Consider the following 19,077-nt stretch of genomic DNA (forward strand, 5'->3'; position numbering starts at 1 on the left):
TTACAGTGGGGGTGACTGAGCTCATCACAGCAAGTAGCCAGATCTCAGCTCCTGGCCATCACTATGGCCACTGAAGCCATATGGTGGGGAGCCCTAGTGCTGGGATTCCCCTGGCTGGCTCCTACTAACACTGAGCCTCTGTGCTGGGCCCCACTGCTGGCCAGCCCACACGGAGTCGCTGCAGAGGCCAAGTGGGTCTCTCAGCATGCACAGGCAGGCAAGGGGCGGGGCCATGGCAGGGCACCAATCCTTGCTCTCGCCTACGCCGGGCATCCAACGGAGTTTATGCCTTTCTGGCGGAGCCTGTACAGATCCCAGGCTGGCCCCATATGTTGGCCACGGAGCATTTCCTCTACAGCCACAGCACTGGCTTCAACTCGGCTTCCTGCCCAGTGTCCATGCAGCTGCCGCGTGGTGATGGGTGTGGGGGGGAGCCGCTGCACTAAACCAGGAGTGTTGACACTACACAAGCAAGCTGAAGGGGCTCCTGCGAGGGGCCCGCAGACCTGTGAATGATGCCTGAGGCCTTGTAGATAGCCACTCGCCCACTGCCCTCTTTCGACTGCCCGTCCCGCTTGTCTCTGGCATACATGTTCTTCTCCGAGAAGTTACATCCCATGAAGTCAAAGTGAGCTGAGTTCAAGGAGATGAGTTTGGGGAACAGCATATTTTCCACCTACGGGTTGAGAGAGGCAGTTGACAGAAGTCAGGCAGTGCCACGCAGTGCGGGCACACTGCTGGCTCCTGAGGCAAGCGACAAGTGACCGGAGCACCACGAACTCCAGCTCACTACAAGGCTCTCAGGCCCTGAGTTGTACTGCCCGTTTCTCCTCTCCATCAGCCAGCCCAGCCCCCCACCCCAGCCAGAATGCACTTCTCCTGCTTCCGCCCAGCCTGCACACATGCAGCTGCCCCCCTCCAGCATGCACACGCCACCACACACCAAGCCCCCCCTCCCAGCCTGCACACACGCCTCCCACATGCCAGGCCGCCCCCTGAGCCTGAACCTGCTGCAGCCCAGGAACCCCCATGCATCTATGCCAGCTTTGTGCCAAGCCCCAAAATCCTCCCCCTCCTGCCTCACCCCCATGCTGAACTCAGTTTGTGTCTGGGTTTAAAGACTAGGACTCCCCCTTTTTCCAGCCCAGGGGGAGGCAACAGGCGCCAGGGTGGCAGAATCCCCCCACTGCTCTGCTGAACTTCTCGTGCCCTCACCTGGGCGTTCTCCTCGTTGAAGCTGTTGCCATACATGAAGCAGCCGCGCTTGGAGGCGTGCCCATGCAGATCCACGTAGTATGCCAACCCGCTCTCCTGGGGCAGGACGGCTTCCAGGGGGGCCACTGACGGGGGTCTCTCGGCTTCCCTCTCACAGTGCTCCCCGGTGGGCTCCGAAGGCAGGATCCACATATCTTGGTCCTTGTTCCCCAGCTCGGCGGCGGGTGCTTCCAGCGGCTGGGGGTCCTGAGAAAGCGTGAGATGGGTGCTGGCGTCCTGGCTGCTGGGGTGGTTGAGGAGGTTGTTGGCTTTCTCCAGCTCCGACAGAGGAGCCTCCGGGGCCAGGGTGCAGTTGCGGATGGAATGGTAGGAAGATTTTGTGTTTAGCGAGCTGGAGGTGAGTGGGGAGGCGTGTGCCCTCCAGTCGGGAGCACCGGGTGCGCCCCGGCTGTGGGCGTGATGGTAAAGGAGCACAGCTTTGGCTCCGTACACAGCAGGGTGCAGCTCTGCATCAGGGCTCAGGTACTGGCGGTTCAGGTTCACCCCCCGGGCGTCGGTTCTGCAGAAGGGAAAGGGGAGACATGAAACCTGCCTGTCCCCAGCTGGATGCTCTCTGCTGGCCACTGCTGGCCTCAGGGCATGCTGCCGAAGGCAGGGGCTGGGCCCAGCGGCCTTCCCATGGATCCCCCTCCCCACCCTGCTGTTGGCCAACAAAGGCTACCCTCTGCCCCCCGACACAGCATGCAGCAAGCCGCTGGAGGCTCCACTGAGGCAGACGGAGCCATCATCAGGCCTTCACAGGCACGGAGGCAACGCAGAGGGGACAGCGCTGCCCCATCCAGGGAGATGGGGGAGTTACTGAAGGAGAAGGCCTTCGGGCCCTCCCCCCGCAGGACTCACTCCTTCAGCTTAAGTCACTGCAAGGAGAAGCTGCAGGGGTTCAGACCATGCTGCGGGGCCCAATACTCAGATACAGACACCCTGGCCTATTCACCCATCCCCACTCACCTGTACCGGCTCGAGGGGGCCCCTGGCCAAGAGACAACCCACTGCTACCAGACTCTGGAGCGTCTCCCCTTCATGAGTGGCTGGTTGTGCTCACAGACAGTGGGGCTGCAACTCCTTCAGTGGCCAGCAGGAGCTGCTGTTGTGACACCACAGCTCAGAGCCCAGCTACCAACTAACTCAAGCGCCATGTGTGCATCGGACACAGCCCTGCTCTCTTGCAAGGCCAACAAGGCGGCGAGCTGCAGCCCTCCCACCGACAGGGTCTGAACAGCCTGCACCTTGGGGTCAAACAGCAGCGTCTGGCGCCGACTGGAGCCCTGTTCACAAGCACCACGTCTGCCCCTAACGCAGTGGCAGGCACTAGGGAGGTCAGCCACTCGCGCAGGAAAACCCAGAGCTCCACACCGGGCCCGTGATTCTTGCCCCTTCACTCTAAACTCTGCACATGGTTTGGCAAGTGACCGAGGCTCCCAAACACCTGGGTGGGATCATGGACTTTAAACCTATTTTTGTCCCTCTGGAGATTCGTAGCAGGCTCCAAACTAGAGCTGGCCCTGACCTGCAGGTCACTGGCAGAGTTTAGAGCCCAACTCAACTTCTGCCTGACTGGGAGGTTCTGATGCAAACAGAACCTGTCAACAGCTCAACCCAGGCTGGTTAGCAGCTGCCCCAGAGCTGGCGTCTAGCTCTGTTCGTTACCGCCAGCCCGCCAACGCTCCTGCCACCACGCGAGCCTAGCCTCTGCCTCCAGGGAGGTATTCAAGAGAGAAACCCACCCCAGCAGGGCCGGGGCAGCATCTGCAGCCAGCGCAGCTCTCACCGGTAATGGCCTCGCACCACGCCATCTGGGTTCAGCATGGGGATGAGCTTGAAGACGAACATGCGCCGCAGCATCTGGGCTCGGGGATCGTCCTCCCGCAGGATGAACTCCAGGAAGCCATTGAAGACAAAGCTGGAGGGGGTTTCCCCTGGGTGAACTCTGCTGCTCAGGAAGAAGACCTAGGGGAGAGATACTCAGAGCTACCGACTGTTCCTTCCCAGCCTTGCGTGACACCTCCTAGCCCCTCTGGAGCTCCAGGGACTGCACATTTCCCAGGGCTCCGCCCCACATCCCACCCCAGGAACCTGGCCCACCAGTGCAGGGTGCGAGCCCAAGCTCACCGCCTCTGAACACTCCAAGCAGGTTCCATTTCAACGGATGTTAGCAGTCAGAAAAGCTAACAGAGTGTTAGGAACGACTAGGAAATATCATCCAGCCACTACCTAAATCCAAAACCACCTCCTCCACCACCTCAGTCTGGGACTCCTCAATTCCTCAGATTTGTCACCTAAAAAGAAAATGGCTCAGGTGGGGCAATCTCCCTCTGCAGTGAAGGTCAATGCAAAGAATTTGTTTAGCTTCTCTGCAACGGCCTTGTCTTCCTTGAGTGCTCCTGGGTTCCCTAGGGAGGTGGTGGAATCTCCTTCCTTAGCAGTTTTTAAGGCCTGGCTTGACAAAGCCCTGGCTGGGATGATTTAGTTGGGGTTGGTCCTGCTGAGCAGGGGGTTGGACAAGATGACCTCCTGAGGTCCCTTCCAACCCATATCTTCTATGATTCTATGATCGTCCACTGGCCGCACTGACTGACTGGTTTTGCTGTTAGTTTGTGTGTCTTTTGCTAGTTACTCTTCAAATTCTTTTTGGGCCTGCCTGATTATTCTTTTACACTTGACTCAGAGTTTATGCTCCTTTCTATTTTCTCAGTATGATCTGACTTCCAGTTCTTAACGGATGCCTTTTTGTTTCTAACCACCTCTCTTACTCTGTTGTTTAGACATAGTGGCATTTTAACATACAAGACCATGCTGGGTCAGACCAAAGATCCATCTAGCACAACAGTACCCAGTGCCAGGTGCCCCAGAGGGAATGAACAGAACAGGGAATCATCAAGTGATTCATCCCATCGCCCATTCCCAGCTTCTGGCAAACAGAGGCTAGGGACACCATCCCTGCCCATCCTAGCTAATAGCCATTGATCGACCTATCCTCCATGAACTTATCTAGTTCTTTTTTTGAACCCTGTTATAGTCTTGGCCTTCACAACGTCCCCTAGCAAAGAGTTCCGCAGACTGACTGCGCACTGTATGAAAAAATACTTCTTTGTTTTAAACCTGCTGCCTATTAATTTCATTTGGTGACCCCTAGTTCTTGTTTACTTTCTGTACACCAGACATGATTTTATAGACCTTTATCATATCCCCCCTTACTCATCTCTTTTCCAAGCTGAAAAGTCCCAGTCTTATTAATCTCTCCTCATACAGCAGCCATTCCATACCCCTAATAATTTTTGTTGCCCTTTTCTGAACCTTTTCCAAGTCCAATATATCTTTTTTTGAGACGGGGCAACGACATCTGCAAGCAGTATTCAAGATGTGGGCATATCAGGGATTTATATAGGGGCAACATGATCTTTTCTGTCCTATTATCTATCCCTTTCTTAATTATTCCCAGCATTCTGTTTGCTTTTTGACTGCCGCTGCACATTGAGTGGATGTTTTCAGAGAACTATCCGCAGTGACTCCAAGATCTCTTTCTTGAGTGGTAACAGCAAATTTAGACCCCATCGTTCTATATGTATAGTTGGGATTATGTTTTCCAATGTGCATTACTTTGCATTGATCAACACTGAATTTCATCAACCATTTTGTTGCCCAGTCACCCACTTTTGTGAGATCCTTTTGTAGCTCTTCGCAGTCTGCTTTGGACTTAACTATCTTGAGTAGTTTTGTATCATCTGCAAATTTTGCCACCTCATTGTTTTTTTGGTTCTCAGTTTTTTTTATTTGGAGGCTCAAATTAAGTGTGTACTTTCTTACGGTGTTTTTAAAGCATTTCCATGCAGCTTGCAGGCATTTCACTCTTGTGACTATTCCTTTCAATTTCCGTTTAACTCATGTCCTCCTTTCTGTGTAGTTCCTCTTTTTGAAGTTAAATGTGACTGTGATGGATTGCTTAGTATTACCCCTCCCCTGCAAGAGTATTAAATTTAATTACATTATGGTCACTATTACTGAGCGATTCAGCTGTATTCACCTCTTGGACCAGACCCTGTGAGCCACTTAGGACTAAATCAAGAATTTCCTCTCCCCTTGTGGGTTCCCGGACTAGCTGCACCATGAAGCAGCTATTAATGGTGTCTAGAAAGGTTCTCTCTGCATCCCATCCTGAGGTGAATCAGTATGGGGATAGTTGAAATCCCCCTTTATTATGGAGTTTTCCAATTTTATAGCCTCTCTAGTCTCCCTGAGACTTTCACAGTCACTATCACCATCCTGGTCAGGTGGTCGGTAATAAACCCCTACTGCTATATTCCTGTTATTTAAACTTGGAATTTCTATTCATGGAGATTCATTTAAAATTTTCACTATATGTGACTCTACGCTTTCTTTCCCATATAGTGCCACTCCCGTACCAGCGCAACCTACTCTGCCATTCCTGTACAGTTCGTACCCTGGTATTACTGTGTCTCGTTGATTAGCGTTCCACCACATTTCTGAGATGCCTATCAGCATTGAATATCTGGCACTCGAGGTCACGCATCTTGGTATTTAGACTTCTAGCATTTGTATACAAGCACTTACAACATTTGTCACTATTTAGTTGTCTGCCCTCATTTGATGTCATTAATGGGACTCTCTTTCATTTGATGGTTTCTCTTCAGATCCTACCTGTACTTTATCAACTTCTATCTTCTCCTCTTTACTGGGTTATAGGGTATCCCCGTTAATAGGTCCTCCCCTCAGGGATGCCTCCCACCATGAGGACAAGGCTGTCCCCTGCATCCTCTGTGCTTGGATTCAAGGAACTGCCAGGGGCAGACATGCCAGCAAGCAGAACAGCCAGTCTGCTGGCAGGCTGTTGGTCCCAGGCAGTCCAGTCCCCATCCCCACCCAGAGGCAGCCAGTGACTCACCCTCTTCCCTGCAAAGCAATGCGGCCGAGGAGTGGCTTCGTCAGGGAACAGGTTGTCCAGCCTAGGCTCGTGTTCCTCCCTCATACCGTGGCACGAGGTGACAGTAATCAAGTCCACCCGCAGATTGTCCAGGGAGCGGCACAGCAGCTCTCGATGGTAATAGATGGCGTCGAGGGGACTGCGGGGGGGGAGATGCAGAAAGGCCCTGAAGAGCAGTTGTGACAGTTGAGGAAGGAAAGGCAGCTCCCCCCACATACCAGCTGGGCACTCCTGGAAAAGCGAATCCCAGGCCTCAGCACTAGCGAGGGGTGCCCACCTTTCCAGCCAGGGGACAGGCCCCACCAACGAGGACTATCAGAGTCCCACCTGAGTTTGGAAGGTGGCCACCAATCCAAGCAGCGGGTCTCCTGCCAATAGCCTCCCCTCTGCAGGCTCCATTCTGCATTAGGAGGAAGTCCCACACAAGTTACCTTCTCCTGGCTTCCCTCAGTGCCTGCTCTGCTCCCATCCCCCAGAACGGTTCTGGGGCCTTTGGGTGAGGTCTCCAGCTGGCTTGGCTATCCAGTCTAAGTGCAGGAAGCCCTAAGCCACCCTGCTCTCATCTAGTTCCAAGTCTTGCCTGGAATCTGGAGCCTAGTCCTATCCACTCCAGCAACACTCACAGGCCCACTCAAGACCACCATGGGTGAAGCACAAACAGGTACGGAGACACTGCCCTCACCCCACGGCAGAGCAGACACCCCAGCTGGTGTAACTTGCAGGTGGAGGGAGTGGGCGAGGGAGGCAGGCACTCAGGATGATGGGGCCATGGGCATGTGTTGCAGGTTTGAGAGTAGTGGGTTGTGTCAACAGGAAGCACTGGACTCACTGGTCCCTGCCAGCCCCCTACCAGTTCAGCTCACAGATTGCCACAGGTGCATCTTGGGGAGGGTATTAAGGCAGGACCCAGTTGCCTCTTTACAGATCAGTTCAAGGAGGGCATTGCCTATGGGAGGGGCAGGTGGATGGGTAATAATGGCTGGCGCTGCTTGCAGGAGGAGGGGTGCCCTAGTGAGACAAGAGCAGGCACAAGGAAGGAGCAGAGTTGTGCAAGGAGCAACAAGCAGTTTGCACCAGATTCAGAGGCGGCAGTGCAGGGCTCCCCAGGGGCTGACATGGCCAGAGCGATGGCCAGGAAGATAAGCTCACAGCAACATGGACAGTTCCAAGAGGCACCCAGGAGGCCAGAGAAGAGGCAGCAATAACCAAACAGGGCAGACGAGGAATGGCCTATGGGGACAAAGTGGATATTTTTGAAATATTTTTATGAAGCCTGTGAGTGCCTCAGTTTCCCCTACAAGTAGCAATGTTACCCAGTGAGGGGAAAGGGACTGTTTGCTCTCAGGGAGGCTAAGAGACATAAGTGTGAATGGCGCCCAGTGGTCTGAGCCAGGATGGGACACTGGAAAAGGACTGGCTGAGGCAGACCCCTATCCACGGAGAATCCGAGAAGACAACAGCAGATCCAGTCCCCAGGACATTTACATCTGGCAACCCTTGCCCCAGAGGCAAATGGATTTCCTCATCTCTCTGCAGCGAGGTTCAGCAACTGTTCCCAGCTCGAGAGCAATGGACTGAGGAGGTGTGAGGATAAGAACTGGGGGCTAGAAGGAGACTGGGGCAGGGCTCTCACCTGGAGTCTGACCAAGGAGATCAGACACCGAGATAGACAAAGCTTGACTCAAGGGGGTCGCCACAGCTGGGCTGGGTGCTGACTGCCCAGGCTGGGCTGTAACCGTCAGTTCTCTGGACCATCCAAGGGACTGCCTGGGCCATGTGCCAGGTGACTAATAAACCCGCCTGGTTTCACAGCGCTGGGTGAGTGTCCCCGCAGACACTGGGTGAGGGGCGTTAATTCCTGAAGAGAGGACACGTCTCCCCCAGGGTCTGGCTCAGTGGGACTCCCTAAACTGGGCTCACAATGTGAAGCAGGGGGTCTGCAGACTCAGAGACCCAGTCTCAGGATGGGGGGAAGCCTTGTGGCTCACCCTGGAGGAAGAGTGGGACCCCTGGGGGTCTGGCATACTGTAGGGATTCCTCCCAGAGACCATGCCAAAGTTGGGGTGTAGCACGGACCCTGTAGCTCCCTGACACCTGTATGAGGGAATCAGGGGGTGATGAAAGGCTGCACCTTGGAACGCTGTACAGAAAGCACCAACAAGACCTGGCCTGGATGTGCAGGTTCAGAGACAGAGGAATCACAGATGATGCCCACATCACAGAGGATGGTGGTTCTGGCTGATTAGTGAGTAGGAGCAGGGAGGTAATCTTCCCTCCTTATATGGCACTGGGGAGACAGACAGTGGAACATGGTGTCCAGATCTGGAGTCCACATTTTAAGAAAATATTGAAAAATTGCAGAGGGTATAGAAAAATGATTCAAGAGCCAAAGAAAATGCCGTACAGTGAGAGACCTGACGAGCTCCATCTGCTAACATTATCAAAACAACAACTGAGAGGTGCCTTGATTACAGCATGTAAGTACCTTCCTGGGAAGAAAATCCTATGTACCAAAGGGCTCTGGAATTTAGTGGGGAAAGGCATAAACACGAACCACCAGCTGGAAGACAAATTCAAATTAGAAGTAAAACACATTTTTAACACTGAAGCCTTGTCTACACTTGGGGACGGGGGAGAATCGATCTAAGTTACATAACTGCAGCTTTGTGAATAACGTAGCTGAAGTCGACGTACTTGGATCGACTCACCGCGCTTCTTATTCAGATGGAGTACAGAAGTTGAAAGGAAAGTGATCTGCGGTCAATTTAGCGGGTCTGCACTAGACCTGCTAAATCAATGGCCAATGCATCGATCGCCAAGCCTTGATCCCTGGTGATTAACCCTGGGAACAAGCTGCTGAGGGAAGTCTCCTGATGGCTTTCTGGAAAATGCCTGAGCCAAACACAAGCTGTTGGGCTCATTTTAAGGGTAACTGGTGATGTTTAACAGCTTGTGATACACAGCAGGTCAGAATAAATATCCAATGGTCTCTTCTTACCTTAAACTCTTTCCCTGAGAGAGTAAAGGATGCAGTTACAAGAGTGGGGAGAGCGGAGGGAAGATCACGAACCTGTTACAATTCAGCTGACAGTGAGAGCTGCGGGCAGAGCTGAGCAGTCAACTTGTGAGAATGGGATGACCCTGGTAACTATAGGCCTGTCATTGGACATAGATCCTGGGCAACATCATGGAGCGGCTGGTATGGGGCTCATTAATAAAGAATTAAAGGAGGAGAATATAATTCATGGGTTTATGAAAAACAGATCCTTACCAAAGAACCTGCTCTCTTTCTCCGACGAGATCACAGGTTTGGCTGATAAAGGTCATAGTGATGAACTCGCAGACTTCTCTAAGGCGTTTGACTTGGTACCACGTGACATTAAAAAACTAGAACAATATAAAATTAACCTGGCCCACAGTAAATGGATTAAAAATTGGTTAACTGGTAAGTCTCAAAATGTATCTGTAAGCAGAGAATCATCATTGAGCAGGAGTTTCCAATGGGTTCCCAGAGGGATCAGTTCTTGGCCCTATGCTATTTAACATTTTTATCAATGACCTAGAAAAAAAACAAAATAATCATTTATAAAGTTTGCCGATGACACAAAAATTGGGGGAATGGTAAATAGTGAAGAGGAGAGGTCACTGAATCAGAGCAATCTGCATCACGTGGGAAGCAGTGTGCAAGCAAACAATATTTACATTTGGCTGTATTAAAATGCATGTGTACATCTAGAAACAAGGAACGTCAGGCATTCTTACAGGCTGGGGGACTTTATCCTGGCAGCAGAGACTCTGAAAAGGATTATGGGGGTTGTGATGGATAATCAGCTGAAGACGAGCTCTCAGTGCAAAGCTGTCGCTAAAAGAGCGAATGCCATCCTGAGATACATAAAGAAGGGACTTGAGTAGGAGTCGAGAGGTTATTTTACCTCAGTACTTGGCTCTGGTGCAACCTCTGCTGGAAGCCTGTGTCCAATTCCGGTGTCTCCAATTTAACGACATCCTTCTTGAATTGTGGAGTGTGCAGAGAAGAGCCACAAGAATGATTCTATCATTAGAAAACCCGCCTTATAGCCATAGACTCAATAGACTGAGTTTATTGAGTCTAACATAGAGAAGGTGAAGGGGTGACTTGATCCCAGTCTGTAAGTACCTACAGGGGGTACAAATCTTTGAGAATGAGGGCTCTGAAATTTACCAGAGAAAGGTCTAACACCATCCAAGGGCTGGACATTAAAACAAACTCAGACTGGAAACTCTAGACAAACTCAGACTGGAAATAATGTGTAAATTATTAACAGGGAGAGTCATTCACCACTGGAACGTCTTTCCAAGGGTCATGTTAGGTTCTCCATCACTGACAATGTTACGACATCTCCCTGGCTTCAGGCTCTTTCTGTTGAGCCCTTTCTCACTCTGTGTGCCTGGCCATATCTCTCCCTCAGCCCCTGCCCGCTAACTGCTCTAGAATGTTTAACACTTCTGTAAACATCAGTTTATGTCTCTGGTTTAGCCTTCCGTCTCCCCAACACTCTCTTCCTCATCTGGTCTATCATCCCCCTGTCCTTCCCCACCCCCAATTCCATTTCACAGCATAGACTTATTCTTTCCCTGAGCTTTTTGATCTCAGCAATACTCCCATCCTCCGTGACCCTCTCCTCCCCCAAGGAGTATCGAGGCACCAGCTGACCTGAAGGATTCTAAGAAAAAGGCTAATGTAGTGCCAATCTTTAAAAAAGGGAAGGAGGAGGATCCTGGGAACTACAGGCCAGTCAGCCTCACCTCAGTCCCCGGAAAAATCATGGAGCAGGTCCTCAAAGAATCAATCCTGAAGCACTTACATGAGAGGAAAGTGATCAGGAACAGTCAGCATGGATTCACCAAGGGAAGGTCATGCCTGACTAATCTAATCGCCTTCTATGATGAGATTACTGTGGATGAAGGGAAAGCAGTGGATGTATTCTTTCTTGACTTTAGCAAAGCTTTTGACACCGTCTCCCACAGTATTCTTGTCAGCAAGTTAAAGAAGTATGGGCTGGATGAATGCACTATAAGGTGGGTAGAAAGTTGGCTAGATTGTCGGGCTCAACGGGTAGTGATCAATGACTCCATGTCTAGTTGGCAGCCGGTGTCAAGTGGAGTGCCCCAGGGGTCGGTCCTGGGGCCGGTTTTGTTTAATATCTTCATAAATGATCTGGAGGATGGTGTGGATTGCACTCTCAGCAAATTTGCGGATGATACTAAACTGGGAGGAGTGGTAGATATGCTGGAGGGCAGGGATAGGATACAGAGGGACCTAGACAAATTGGAGGATTGGGCCAAAAGAAATCTGATGAGGTTCAATAAGGATAAGTGCAGGGTCCTGCACTTAGGACGGAAGAACCCAATGCACAGCTACAGACTAGGGACCGAATGGCTAGGCAGCAGTTCTGCGGAAAAGGACCTAGGGGTGACAGTGGACGAGAAGCTGGATATGAGTCAGCAGTGTGCCCTTGTTGCCAAGAAGGCCAATGGCATTTTGGGATGTATAAGTAAGGGCATAGCGAGCAAATCGAGGGACGTGATCGTTCCCCTCTATTCGACATTGGTGAGGCCTCATCTGGAGTACTGTGTCCAGTTTTGGGCCCCACACTACAAGAAGGATGTGGATAAATTGGAAAGAGTCCAGCGAAGGGCAACAAAAATGATTAGGGGTCTGGAACACATGACTTATGAGAAGAGGCTGAGGGAACTGGGATTGTTTAGTATGCAGAAGAGAAGAATGAGGGGGGATTTGATAGCTGCTTTCAACTACCTGAGAGGTGGTTCCAGAGAGGATGGTTCTAGACTATTCTCAGTGGTAGAAGAGGACAGGACAAGGAGTAATGGTCTCAAGCTGCAGTGGGGGAGGTTTAGGTTGGATATTAGGAAAAACTTTTTCACTAGGAGGCTGGTGAAACACTGGAATGCGTTGCCTAGGGAGGTGGTGGAATCTCCTTCCTTAGAAGTTTTTAAGGTCAGGCTTGACAAAGCCCTGGCTGGGATGATTTAATTGGGGTTTGGTCCTGCTTTTGAGCAGGGGGTTGGACTAGATGACCTCCTGAGGTCCCTTCCAACCCTGATATTCTATGATTCTTCCCTCCGAACTCTAGAGAGAGCAGCCCAGAGACCCTCCCATCACCTAGCCAGCCCCTATGGATGGCCTAGCCCCAGTGCTCCTCCATCGGTCGCGCTCATTTTGAGGCCTCTGCTGGGGAGGCTGTAACTTCTGCTAATGCCTGAGAGCAGTGAAGTGGAAAGGTCAGGTGAAGTCTCTGCTTGGCTGTTGCCCCAATGCAGGGATGCACCGAGAGGCCAAAGACCAAGTCAAAGGGAAGGGCAGCAGCTGGATCAAGCTGCCCCGGGCCAATCCTCTGGTGCCTCTCGTTTAGATGTCTAGATGATCTAGGTGAGTGTGGAACACAACTGGAAGCATGATTCAAAACAGACTGAGCTACTGAATTCAAAGGAAGGTGTGGAGAGGGAAATCCGGATGGGCAGTGCAGAGCCCTGGGGAGGGAGCCATCAGTCCAGAACACATGCAGAAGGCAGGAAGCCCACCATGCAGTCATGCATACAAGCAGTGTACATGCCTAGGGCCAGCTCTGACTGCTGGCCTCCAGCAGGACTCAATCTGAAACAGAGCCATGACATGAAAAATCCCAGGCAATAGAACACAAGGGATGTGGAGGGAGAGCTGGTACCTAAGCATCAAAGTGGTGTTTTCCCCCTGCTACTGGTTTGCCACTATCCATTGTATAATAAGACCGGGGGGGGGAGGAGATGTATGTGAATGGTGATCTAATGTCCCCAGGATCCTTCAGGCAGGGGGCATCAGGCATCTGATACCCAGCCCACTTGCTTCAAAACAGAAGGGGGGTGAGGACAGGAAAGAAATGAAGGCAGTCACCGTGACAATGCCGTGAACAGCCTGACAGATCACGTGTTGCCAAGGACAATAGATCACATATGGAAGAAAACAAATCCTTAACAGCAAAAGGGTCCAATCAGAGGGCTTAAATTCAGCCCAAGGTTCTTCAAGGAATCCAGGCCAAAGGATCAGCATAGGACACAGGAGCATTCTGCCCTGTGGATGCTGGCTGACACTGCCTGAAAGGGCCCTTTGCAAGCCGCGCTCCAAGAGGAGACGTGTTGAAAGTTGCAGACAGGCTCTCTCAGGAGGGCTGGATGTCAGCTTCAGAGGCTGGAGATATGACATGAGCACAGGGAGAGAGGGTCAACAAACACTGCTCCGAGAGTGCAGAGTTCTCCCCCCCAACCCCCAGCACGTCCATTCAAGAGATTCCCAACACACAGATGAAGTCAGGAATCCAAGGAAAATACGCAGAATGTCTGAATTCGACAAGCCTGCCCACCACTGGCTCTTCAGGGAATGCTCACCATTCTCTGAAATCACCCAGGGCAGGCTGAGACTGGTTCCCTCCAGTGCGATAGGAGCAGACAGGTTGCTGTTGGCCCTTCTAGTCAGGTGTCCTGCCATGGGCACCGCCCCAAGACCTGAGCTTTCAAGAGGACAGTCACTCTTCCAAAGCAGCAGAGAAGTCTGGTCTGGGATCAGGAGAGAGAAAACTTGCTCAGCCAAAAGGAAAAGGCTGCTCCAGATTCCCAAGGAGACCCCCCACAGCCCCAGGGAGGGAAAAAGAAACAGCAGGAAGCACAACCAAGTATCACACCGGGATTTCCCACTCATCGGCCTGGCAGAGCGGGGAACACTGGTGTTATGAGGCCAAATTCATCCCTAGTGCAACGCCATGGACTTCAGCAGCATGGAATGAATTTGCCCCAGTGAGCGTAACTCTCAGGCTGGGTATGTAAACATGGAGCAAGTGGCTGGATTCACAGTCCAGTTTCCTCTCTCTTCCTAAAGCGACAAGAGAGCTCTCTGCGCCTGCTGATCCAGCTCCTGCACACTCTGTCAAACCAGGGCCTAAGGCAGGCCAGGGGCTGTCATGGAACTGCAGCTCTTTGTGCTCAGAGACCAAAGGCTTCATGTGCCAACATCAACTGCCTTTTCATAGCCAGCTGATCTCTTCTATTCCCTGAAACCTCCCTGGGAAGCCATCAGCAGAGGAATGAAATCCACAAGTACACAGAGTGAATGCCTTTGATTTGCCTTGAGATAAAGAATTACTTTCTGCTTGCCTAAGGAAAATGATTTAGGATTGTAACAGCAGAGTATGGAAGAGCCTCCGGGCCAGGAAGCAATGGTGGTGGAAGGGACTGCAACACAGAACAGCTCAGCAGAGATCAGAATTAGCTTCTGAGAAAGGGAGCAAAGCAATTCCCAGAAACAGGGGAGAGTCTTTGGTGCGAGCACCATGCAGCCAGAATACCTGGGGCTGACGATCAGACCCAGGAGGTACGGACCTCCCCTGTGATCGGGCTGCTGAGGGAAGGGAAAAGGTCCGTGTGAGATGATGTTCTGCAGCCAGGAAGCTAAAAAGGAATGAAGCCTTTGCCTAGCCAGGTCTCCTAGAGCACCTCTCAAAAGGCAGCATCAGTCACCTCTTCTCCTCAGTCTGAAACGACACCGTGGCTGCGAAACCAGGAATGCTACAGAACCCCCCCCCGCCTGTCCCCTACACTTGGGTCCCAGACGGCTGAGAGCTATGGAAATTAGTGATCCACTTAGGACCCACGCACAGGAATGCATGGAAGCTGGTCTGATCTTGGGATAATAGAGAATGCTGTTCCAGGAGGAGACCCAAAATAAAGCCAAAAGGGCACCCTCTGCTCACTTGCCCCCTCACCAAGAACCACTCATTTGGGAACCAAGCGGTGCAGAGAAAACGCTTGTGGCTGCTCATTTCTGAGCTGGAGAGGAGAGACATGAGCCCACGGCAGCTAACAAGAGGGCAGCTGGCACAATTACCCCAACTCCCCACCCAGGCAAGAACCACTGCAAAAGGGGTGGAGGACACCGTACATTTGAACAGAGACAAAATATCAAGGCTGGGGGAAGACAGGCAGAGAAAGAGGGGGTAACAAGGGGGGTCCGCACCTGCTGGGTGACATGTATTTACACTCCTCAAAGCGGCTGTCCAGCTGTGCCAGCATCTCCTGGCACTCCGTGTATGAGAAGGGGTAACAGAAGGCAAAGTAGGTGGTGGTGCCACGGTACTCCAGGAAGCGATGCACAAAGGACAGCACAAACTGGGTCTCCATCATCTGGGACAGACACACACAAAGCAGATGCTGAGCGGCTAGCATAGCTCCCAGGAGCAGAGAACCACGAGTCTGCACAGTCATCCCCCTGGGGGCACACGGCATGGAATATATGGCTACTGGCTGGCATCCTACAAGTCATCTCATTGCACCTAAAAACATGCCCATTTTACCCCCGGCTCTACCATTATAACTAGTACTATAAGCACCACTAAACAGTGGCTGCAGCTTTGCAGTCAAACCCACAATCAAAGCAGCTTCCAGTCTATGTCTGCTCTGAATCCCTGAGGAGCCCAGACACCACCACCTAGGAAAACAGGCTCTGCCTTACCGGATCAGACATTTGGTCCATCTAACTTTGCTGCCTCCCGACAGCAACGGCCAAGACCTGAGACTTCAAAGGAAAGTGAAAAGCCCCAAAACGCACCAGGCCATTTGTGCAAAACTGTCCAGGAAAGTACAGGGGACTCCTTCCTGTCCCCTTGGTGATCTGCTGAGACCCGAAGTCTGAAATACTGAGTATTCTTAATGTTTTGTCTGAATACTGCATATGTGCCTCAGTTTCCCCCATATGTTACTCAAACATCTAGATGGTGGGACAAGTGTGTGAGATCATTGCAGAGACCCTTAGAGGGCAGGTGTGACTGCCTGGGCACAGACAAAGGCCAACAATCTGAATCCTGGCAACTGATAGCCAGGGCCCATCCTCTGCAAGAGCCAGCTGGAGAACAAAGTGAGAGCTGGAGGCCAGGTGCCCTGTTTGCCCGGGAAAGAGACAAAGGCCAGAGGATGGGCAAACTGGGCATGACAGAGGCTGGTCAGTCGGCAGTTGAGGGACTGAAGAGGGGACAGACCAGAGTTCAGGGTTGCGCCCTCCCAGGATGGACTTTGATGAATGTTTCTAATTTCTGTGCTAACAAGTTCTGTTCTACGCTGTGTTCCCAACAACTAATAATCCTTCTGTTTTCCACACTGGCTGAGAGTCACTGCTGGCTGCAGAGTTGGGGTGCAGGGCCCCTTTGGGGGTGTGTAAGGCTTCCCCAGGTGTCCCATCCAGGTGGACTCACTGCAGGGAGCTCACAGTGTGAACAGGGGGCTGAACGCTCCAAGGTCAGACCCAGGAGGCACTAAAGCCAAGGCGGTTTGCCCTAATGAGAACGTGCCTAGAGAGGAGACATTCTGCATTCAGAGCACCGAGACTCAGACCCCATGACGCCATCTGAATCTGTTCAGCTGCAAATGTTGATGTCCTCTAATTATCCAGTTCCAGTCTTAATTCAGCTGCAACATCCCACCCCTTCCATCAAATATTTTCTGACAAGGTTAAATGCCCAAGCATTTGGGGTTGGTTTTTGGGTGGAAGGAAAGGCAAAGAAATGGGACAGGCCACCTCGGGAAATCTGCAATGGAATTAATAGCCTTTCAACTCTTGGTTGGTTGCTAAAACAAACCAAGCCCAGAGTAACAGTCACCAAGAGTCACAATCCAAGGGTTACTGGTTTTCAATCCATCTCCAGCAACAACTGTACACATAACAAAGACAAGCCTCTCCAAAGGCCAAGCGCTGGATGAGCCAAAAGACCAAACTCCCTGCAAAGGGGTGCATTTCACGGCAGGGGCACGGCATGCTAATGAAGCAGTGCGTATGTCAGTGTGACTGCTGTCCTGCTGCTACCCAGGCTGTATCTCCACCAATCCTCCAGGGACTCTCAATCTAGCAGTTTTCAATTCATGTTTTTTTCTTAAATATGGAACTATCTTAATTGCATTTCAGTTCGGAAGGCTGTTTCCCAGCTATTGTTACAACTGAAGAATTGAGAGAAAAAATATCTTCAGTTGCAGAAGGAGTTTCCTGGGCGTGACACTGGTAAACCAGGTGCCAGCTCTTGCCAAGACTGTAGGCATCGGCTGAGCACTGACAAAATTCATAGCTGGAAACCAGACCAGCTCACCTGTATATTAATATTGTTCAAGATGGGTGCTGAACATGTAAGAATGTGTTTAGTCTCTATGAAATGCTTGTGAGTTGCTGCCTGCATTAGCCTGTCTCCTCTGCTATAAGGGAATAAGTAAGTTTTGCTTTACAGGTATAAAAATGCCTGCTCTGAACTAGTGAACCTAGACAGGAAAAGTGACCCCCACACCATCCAGAACTATCAAGACTAAATGGGCCACTGTGGAACATCACAACACAAAGACTCATGTAATGGCTTTCTTGCAACCATGAGGGTCTACATGCGTCCCATCAGCTTGAGTTCTGGAAGAGGGAACTAGAGATAGCTGACAAGAAAATTTTTCATCTCTTTGCTATTTGAACTCTTACAAGGGCTGAAGCTAAGAAACAAAAAGCAGAGATCCCCAGGGTTGCCCTGGGTTAGCCTTAAAAAGACATTTCAGTTCTGACAGATTACTACATCTCTGTCACCTTGTGGAACCACAGAATGAACTCATTTGTGTATCTATGTTGCCTGCTTTAATCTGTAAATAACTTTTTTCCTAGTTAATAAATCCTTAGTTAGTTTACTATAGGATTGGCTACCAGTGTTTTCTTTGGTGTGAGATCTGAAATACAAATTGATCTGGGGTAAGCAACCTGACTATTTTGTGATTTTTGGTATAAGTGATCATTTATCACTAAATCCATCTTAGGTGGGTAGCAAGATAGACTGGAGTGCCCACGGGGACTGTCTGTGACTCCATGGTGAGACTGTTACAGAGACCCAGGAGTTCACATTTACCTTTATGAAGTTACACCCTCTCTTACATGCTGCTCACTGAGCCAAAGAGAATGCTAAAGAGTCACAAAGCTGCAGACAGGACCTGACCCCAACGCACCAATCCACCGTCAACTCCAAGCAGCATCATCCCCCGACGCGCTCACTGCACGGATACCTCGAAGGTGGGCCGCTCCCGGATCCGCTCCCAGCGGGGCCTGACAGGCAGGGTCCTAACGAAAGGAGACATGCCTTGGGAATAGAGTTTGCTCTGCTTGTTCATGTTCACAATGTTGATTTTGATCAGCTTGCCTGGAGCTCCTCCCTTCACACTGAAATAAAACCAGGATCTGAAAAGGACACACAGAGGGACCAGGTCAGTCTGTCAGCTGAGTAACTGAGCTGACATTCTCTCCCACAGACAGACTCTGTCTGCCACCCCACAACAACTCTGGTGCTGGGGCACGAGCACTGGCAGTAAGGTCAGAATCCGAATGGGTCTCCAGCATTAAGTCACCTCAGCAACCTCAGGCCTCCTGGAGTAAGAGTGCAGCATAATCAGAGAAGTGGGCATGTAAAAGTGTCTCCCTTTTCTACAAAGCTACCCATAGCAGCTCAACCACATGGGTCTCTAGGGACTTGAGGGACAGATTCTTTCCCCATTAGCCCTGCAGAAGCTGACTGTGCTACAGGAGAACCCGAATACTAGCCTGCCATAGGTATCATCCCCAGAATTGCCTGCTAAGCATCCTCCTGCGAGAAGCTTTACTATTAACCTGGATGCAAGAGGCAGTGAGGCCCCAGAGGGATTCTCAGAGTGCCAGAACAGGAGGCTCTCTTTGGTTTCTCCGTGCTCTTTATGCACTTTGCAGTAGAAAGGTTCATGCTGTCCCCAGCACCGCACATGGGTAGAAGGCAAGGAATGGCCAAGGAACAGAGCCA

The 19,077-nt window shown here is 51.2% G+C and overlaps 1 protein-coding gene across 10 annotated transcripts in view; it reads right to left on the minus strand.

Annotated features, from left to right (window-relative positions):
- The window catches only part of AGBL5 (AGBL carboxypeptidase 5), a 45,289-nt gene that overhangs the window by 23,433 nt on the left and 2,779 nt on the right, over nt 1–19,077 (minus strand). For 5 of the 10 annotated variants that reach the window (XM_084624533.1, XM_084624530.1, XM_084624526.1 and 2 more), the window contains exons 4-9: nt 18,314–18,485; nt 15,258–15,424; nt 6,176–6,380; nt 3,044–3,222; nt 1,216–1,774; nt 507–676 (exon numbers count right to left, since the gene is read on the minus strand). In XM_084624533.1, coding sequence (XP_084480659.1) covers nt 507–676; nt 1,216–1,774; nt 3,044–3,222; nt 6,176–6,380; nt 15,258–15,424; nt 18,314–18,485 — 1,452 coding nt within the window. Of the gene's footprint in view, nt 1–506; nt 677–1,215; nt 1,775–3,043; nt 3,223–6,175; nt 6,381–9,485; nt 9,584–15,257; nt 15,425–18,256; nt 18,486–19,077 lie in introns of those variants that run through there. The other 5 variants (XM_084624532.1, XM_084624531.1, XM_084624535.1 and 2 more) reach the window with 5 other exon arrangements.

The sequence above is a fragment of the Lepidochelys olivacea genome, assembly GCF_965140295.1.
Source record: "Lepidochelys olivacea isolate rLepOli2 genome assembly, chromosome: 3".
In the NCBI taxonomy this organism is placed as follows: Eukaryota; Metazoa; Chordata; order Testudines; family Cheloniidae; genus Lepidochelys; species Lepidochelys olivacea.